Consider the following 7103-nt stretch of genomic DNA (forward strand, 5'->3'; position numbering starts at 1 on the left):
ATTTTAACTGCCTCAGTTGCTTCCTGCCAGTTGGAATTTCCAAACACATTAATCCCACGAAATCAGCTCCAAATTTTACACATGTGAATTGATGCAGATGCACCTCTGTCTTTCTTATTATTTATAAAAACAGCCTTAAGCCATGCTTTCTCCATTTAGAATATTAAACAGCCATGCAAAACTTCCATGGCACCCCTCACCTCAACATCCTCCTCTTCTTCCCTGGCAGATATCGACTGTGTGGACACCCAGGTTGGCCAACATGCCTCTTTAACTGATTCACTTCACACTGGCAGGCTGCTGTGTGTCACATGATTACCAGCATACATGCCAACTTGTTGTAGCATCCCCAGTAAAACAAATAGGTTGCTCCTAACAGTTGTACATGTAGAGACTTGACTGTTTTAATCTTTTAATGCATTCATCAGTGATGTTTACTACAAAACAGCAGTTGGTTTTTGTTTGTTTTTTTATTGTTTTGTTTTTTCCAGTATCATTTAAGCTGCATTTGATGGATTTTGCTTGGTTTTGAATGAAGAATGACTGAGTGAATTCAATGAATAAATATATTTGATCATATTTCTATTTAAAAACAGCATTTGTTTTGCTTTGAGGATTTCACCTAAGGGGAATTTTTAGCAAGAACTTAGTTCTTTTGGAAAATCATTAAATAGACATGAATAGAAAATAATTATATCAATGTATGTGGACACAAAAAATAACATTTTCTTCCAAGTTCTGAAGTTTTCCTTAACCAGGCTGTTTAGGAGCCTAAAATTAACCAAATATAGATAACATTAAAAATACTGGGTGGGATCTTATGAATATCATTTTCTGCCACAGCCTACAGTCTCTGTATAGACTTCTTTCACATGTTAAAGCAGCACTATTTAACTTTAGCAGATTTTCTGACTTTGGTGCCCCTAACAAAGGCTAATTCAGTATTCATCTTGCATCCTGTCTCTTCTCTGAACTCTTTTCAATGAGTAAAAGTTAGCAAACGTTGGCTCTTGTTTTATGTCATGCTCTGTCACTGTCTCTCATTGTTTTCCTCGCTTCCTCTCATAACATCCTTTTGGGTTCCTTTGCTGAATTAGCCATGGTGTGCATCCAAAACGGCATCCAATGTGTTGATATCCAATTGCTGGCATGTGACATGGTGCTGTAAAGTAAAATGCAGCTGTAACACAATGCTCCAAGCTGGAACACAGTGATGAAGTGCCCCAAGACACTGCAGGGCCATGAAGGCTCCAGGAATGTTCATAATGAATGTCAGTGTACCATCAAAACGAGTCAGAAGCAGAGTTTTAAGCTCAGAAAGTTATGTAGCATTGCTTTAAAACTCGCAAACACTACTTTTGTCACAGTTTTAGATAATTCTTTAAGTTCTTTTTGTGTCCATGTACATGAAAGAGGGGAAAGTCATAACTTAGAAAAAATGTAGATTATGTTATATTAAAGTTTCATGATCTGCTATGAGTTTGTGTAGCAAAGAGACATCTCTGGTGTCTCTGCTACGCAGACTTATGACACTCGGAAGCAACATTGTAATCTTAATGGATTAAAAAAATATAGTTTTTCTATACTAGTGTAAAACGATTTATTTAAAAAAAATCAGTTGAATAAATAAATGGATATTTGCACTTGTCTTGAGTGATGTTTAATCAACCAATTATGTTGGCTATTAAAAAAGGTACAATTTCACATAAAAAAAACTAAAATAAACCAAAAGTTAATTTAAAAATATTAAGTTGCTTTCTTCATTTTTCTTTTATTTTTCTTCAACAGCAACAACATGGACAACAACTGTTGTCTTGTAGCGTTATGGTGCATTTCATCCACTAGTTCCTCATTAAAGCTCCATCAGGAGATGAGCTTCCCTTTGAGTCCAAGTGGCCCTCACAGCTGACAATATAGCAGGGGCCTCTCTTACCCCAGCCACTGTGTAGATTGGGGTTACGTGCTGTGGTCCAAATGTCTCTGTGGCCAGCCCAACCGTCACTCTCAATTACAGAGCTGAATATCTGCAGCCAGACTAGTGACGCTCTGCAGAGGGGCCTGTGTGCTCTGCCTTTACAGCCACCACAGAGAAGAGAGGAGCCATATGGGGTGCAGTAAAGGCTGCCATATGTAGACAAGTTTGAACTGGTTAATGAGGGGACACATTCAGGCAGCTAGAATTCAGTTGCTGGAGACCATCAGCTGTGAGTTCGTTAAGTCCATTTGTTATAGAGGAATTCTGAAGATTTTAAGTGTTTAACAAGTTTACAAAACACCACGTTCCTTGAAGCACTTGAGTCTACGTAGAAAAATCTGAGATTTTCTGCTGACTGACTTGTGGTGGTTGTGATGAGTCATGGTGAATTAGTTTAAAAAAATGCTTCAATAACTGTATTGTATAATTGCAGGAGCTGATTTGTATTTTGAGAATAGAACACTTAAAAATAGAGGGAAAAGTTGCAAATTCTACTTCAAATGCCATACCATAAACCATAGAATCATCTTTTTTGTGCTTTCTTTTGTCTCTGCAGGTCGGGATATGGCCAACACAACCTTACCTGGCTATCCCCCTCACGTCCCACCCACAGGTCAGGGCAGCTACCCAACTTCCACGCTCGCTGGAATGGTTCCTGGTGAGTCTCAGACGGTTTCACTGCTTCATACTGTCATTAATCTGTTCAAACGTTTGGTGTTGCCCTCAAAATTATGTGTAGAAGCTGAGAAGCAGAGTGAGGGGACTTTAGTGGCAAATTATGCAGCGAGGCAATGAATATTGACTTGGAAATTAAGAGGTGCACACATCCTTGTATTAACTGTGTGTGTATGATTGGATTAGACAAGCTGAATAAGTGATCAGAGACAAGGGAGAGGGCAGTCGCTCCCTCTTCCTTCCTGTTTTCCTCTCTGGCTTACTCTGTCTTCACATGGATGTTCTCACCGGTGTTGCGAAACCTCAGCTTTAGCTCTTCCTTGTCTATGTGCTCCAGAGCATATCCCACCCCCACCTCTACTTAACCTGCAGTTCAGGTTCACAGCAAACAGTTAAGGGTCAAAAGGCAGAGGCATGGGAGACTGGTAAATATTCAAATTGATGTCTCTCTGAGGAGGACAAGCTTGTGTTTCTTTGCCAGGAATGGTGCAAAGACGCAGTTTTGGTTAATGCACCGCTTTAGGTCCAGCATCGCATTTTCAGTAAACCACAGCCGACATTTAGCTTTGATGTGATTAAACCATATGGACGAGGAAACCAGTCGAGTGTGGGCTGTGTTAGCATATAATTTACAAGTCATGCAGCCCATAACGGAGTCTGATTTGTTTTCTTCTCCATTAGAAATGGCTGCCATAACATGTGTTATCATTATCTCAGTCACAAAGGTTGTGTTTACTTTCCATTTGTTTTGCCTGTTGATTAGCAGGTAATTAAAAAAATAATAATTAAAACTTGGCATTAAATAAGTCAAGGGAATTTATATATTATTAGTTAACCCAAATTATAAATACTTTAAACACGTTTACTTTTATCTCATGTGATATCTGTCCAGTTTTTAAGACATCCATTTCTTTATTTGCCTCTGCTTCAGTACAGTTGAAGTGAACCAAGATGGGAGGGGGTGTCAAATTTAGTATAGGGTTTTGTGTTTAAGATAAGTGTTACTAGTTTGAAAATAGAGAAATGCTTGATGTTTTACATTTCCAGCATATTTCAGAAAAGAACTGAGTCAATTTAACAGCTACCACTACAAAAAAGGGGGAGATATGGGAGCACTTGATGGCAGTGCAGTCTGCATTTACGTTTGGTTTTTGGCTAATAAAACTATTAAATCATGTGGGTGGAAAAGAGTCAAGTCAAACATACTTTTACTTTCCATTTGTTCTTATGTGGCACAAAGCAAAAGATGAGCACCTTAATCCCATGGCTTGTGGTCTTGTATTACAGCCAATTCATCGTATACACAACCACTAAGATTTAGTGACAGGAGCAAAACTCTGTTATAGCAAAGCCATTTCTCACCAGCCACATTTAAGATCTAGCCTTTATTGTCTCGTAAAAGAAAGAAACGTGTTGAACCAACAGGAGTGTTCACTGACATGTTCCAAGTTACTTCCCCTGCAATGAAATTCTGTTGCAAAAAACACCAGAGCTCAGAGCAAGGTGCTTTTGGACTGGAGACGGTAAAATTCCCCCCAAGAAAAGGCTGCAGGATTTATAGCAGCAAATCAAAAATGTATGCATGAAACAGTTTATTACCTCTCTGTATTTATTAGCCTGGTTTGGAATATGCTAGAGGAAGAAGAATGGGTAGATATCCATAAATGGGACAGGGAAAGCCGCCTTCAGTGTCACATCCTGTATTGTTCAGTGTTGCATAACTTAAGTGAAATGAAAAAGAAATAAATTACTTGCTTGACTGGTCGCACATCGATGACTATCATTTCCAGCCTCAAATTGCATCCTGTTTTGAATGACGAGAGATGACTGCATGTGAAGAGGTAATGGTTTGATGCATTGAAATGCTAATTGATTTGCTGTATTGTTTTGCAGGGAGTGAGTTTTCGGGGAACCCCTACAGTCATCCACAGTACACAACCTACAATGAAGCCTGGCGATTCAGCAACCCAGCATTACTAAGTGAGTAGAGAGCTAGAAACTTGATGAGTGCAACTAACTGACCATTAACTAAATCCCTCTAGGAATCAGTAGCTTGCACCAGACACAAAGGGCTTACTATTTGTTCATCCAACAATCCTATCCCCCAACCAAATATAACTATGACAATGTCCCTGACACTGCCTGATCCTGGATGCAATCAGGTTAACGGAATTTGCTCTTTTCACGACTGACATGACAAATTTGCTAATGCTCATCCTTTAAACTTTGTTTCTGGTAATCTTAAGTGAAAATTTATTCTCTTGTCTTAACTTGCTACCATAATCCTAAAGTCTGCTTATGTATTTCTTTTTCTTCATTCATGTCTTCTACACGATTTGGGATACAAGTTGTGACACATAGCTTAAGTTAGAGTCTTTTATCATGATTTATCATGACATGATTTGCTGTCACCAAATTCACCTTTTAGTCAAAATTGACTAGAGAATTCATTGAGTCATCTGTAAATCATAGAAGTCAATCAGGACTTGAACCCATGATAAATAAGTGAATCAATAAGCTAGCAAGGCTGGTATAATCTACCCATACAGCTTATCACATGTGGATCCTTGGACAGGACCACTTGGTCTAACACATGGGGTCCATCATGACTGTCATTTTTCAATATGGAAGAAGTTACTTGATTTTACTGGAAGTCAGTCAGTGTCTGAAATACACAATAAATGTTATTGACTGTGAAGTAATTGTCACATTGTCAAATGTGGTTAATATTGTCTGTGGGTGTATTTTTTATATGTTACATTGTTTATATTCTAAACCTGACAAAGCAGTTTTGTTCCTTTAACATTACAAAGTTGTTTTGTTGCATAAACTCATTCAAACCAAGTAGTGCTGTTGTCTAAACCTAACCAAGTAGTATTGTGTCACAAAGCACCAGCATCACACAGAATTTAATTTACTTCATGTGGACTTAACCACCCAGTTTTTGATGTAGATCGTATCCTGCACATTAACACCTTCCCTCTAAAAAATAACCTTTTTGCTGACATAAACTATTATTCAATGACATTAATTCAACATTTGTTTTCAACTGATATTGCATCAGGATTGGCAATATAGATATAAAATGCACTTGACTTAAACTCGAGTTCAAATCAGTTAAGTGATCTCTTTTTTTGGCTTGTTTAGTAAAAGCTGATTAGTTAATGCTTCATCATTTTGATTGTAAACTATCATACTTTTATAGGGAGGCAACAATAATGGGTTTAGCAAATGGTCAAATGATACACATAGAATTCAAAACTTCATCTCATAATGATCATAATTAATTAGTAAATGGCAGTAAAAGCTGTATTTGTTGTTTCAAATGGTTCGTTCTTCTGTTAACTTTCAGGTTCCCCTTATTATTATAGTGCCGCATCGAGAGGCTCCGCCCCTCCCACTGCTGCCACTGCCTATGACCGTCACTAGTTACCATGGAAACCAAATCAACCTGCAGGACCATGGCCTCAGCCTCCATATTGCCCCAGTGTGAACAGCACGGTTCACTGGACAATGAACAACTGCGCATAAAATGTTCCTGGCTCACACAAAAACAAACTTCATGGTTTTTGGGATTCAAGACGACTGCTGTCCTCGTCCATTGCAGCTATTTTCGGACATTTAAAGCCAAAAAAGAAAAAAAAATTCAATTAAAAAAAAAGGAATAAGGAATCTCCAAGACAGCATAACGGACACTGAAAGATTCTTCGTGTTCATGATGAAACTTGTGGCTAATGGCAATGGTTTTAAAAAGAAAGAAAAAAGAAAAAGACTCAAGACAGAAATATCCAGAATTTATTTTCCCCTCCTGCAGTGTCACACTTTTATCCCATTGTGGATCAATACTGTACATTCCTTTTCTTGATGGCTCTCAGAAGGGACACTGTCCAGAGCTTGAAATGTAGCAGCAGCCTTTTTCCTTTTTCCATTTTTCTCCCACTTGATTCAAATGGCAACGCAGAGAGATCAAGGGGAGATTAGCAGCAACACACGCAGGCTGTGGCAGTTGTTTTTATCCATCTCAACACTCACCGACCAAACATCCAGCATGAGTAAATCAATTGCTTTTGATGCCATGAGAAGATTAGGACATGTTCTCTGTGATACACAATCAAGATGTAAAAATTAAAATGAAATAAATAAAGAGACATCAGTCTGAAAATAGAGGGTGCCATGATAGTATAGCACCATGGCCCACTATTTGCAAGGTTTCAATGAACTAGTAAATATATTCTTAAAATGATTTTTTTATTTCATTTTTATAATTCGTAATGACTAAACTGCAGACTGCTTGGCTAGTGTTTTACTATTTCTTATTTGTCAGGATTACAGAGTTCATCAGGCAAAACCTTTGTGTGTTTTTCTTTTTGTTAATTTTGCACTATTTTGGAGGTTTGCAACACTGGAGCATTATTATGCAGATAAATGATGTTTGCTTTATTTCACTGAACTG

General features: G+C 38.0%; 1 protein-coding gene across 1 annotated transcript in view; it reads left to right on the forward strand.

The window, feature by feature from the left end:
• LOC121632993 (paired box protein Pax-2a-like) overlaps positions 1-6322 on the forward strand; it is a 70737-nt gene extending 64415 nt beyond the window's left edge. The window contains exons 8-10 of the mRNA XM_041974838.1: positions 2532-2633; positions 4544-4630; positions 6022-6322. Coding sequence (XP_041830772.1) covers positions 2532-2633; positions 4544-4630; positions 6022-6143 — 311 coding nt within the window. The 3' untranslated portion in view covers positions 6144-6322. The remainder of the gene's footprint in view (positions 1-2531; positions 2634-4543; positions 4631-6021) is intronic.
• The last annotated feature ends 781 nt before the right edge of the window (positions 6323-7103 follow it).

The sequence above is a fragment of the Melanotaenia boesemani genome, chromosome 21 (genome assembly GCF_017639745.1).
Source record: "Melanotaenia boesemani isolate fMelBoe1 chromosome 21, fMelBoe1.pri, whole genome shotgun sequence".
Lineage (NCBI taxonomy): Eukaryota > Metazoa > Chordata > Actinopteri > Atheriniformes > Melanotaeniidae > Melanotaenia > Melanotaenia boesemani.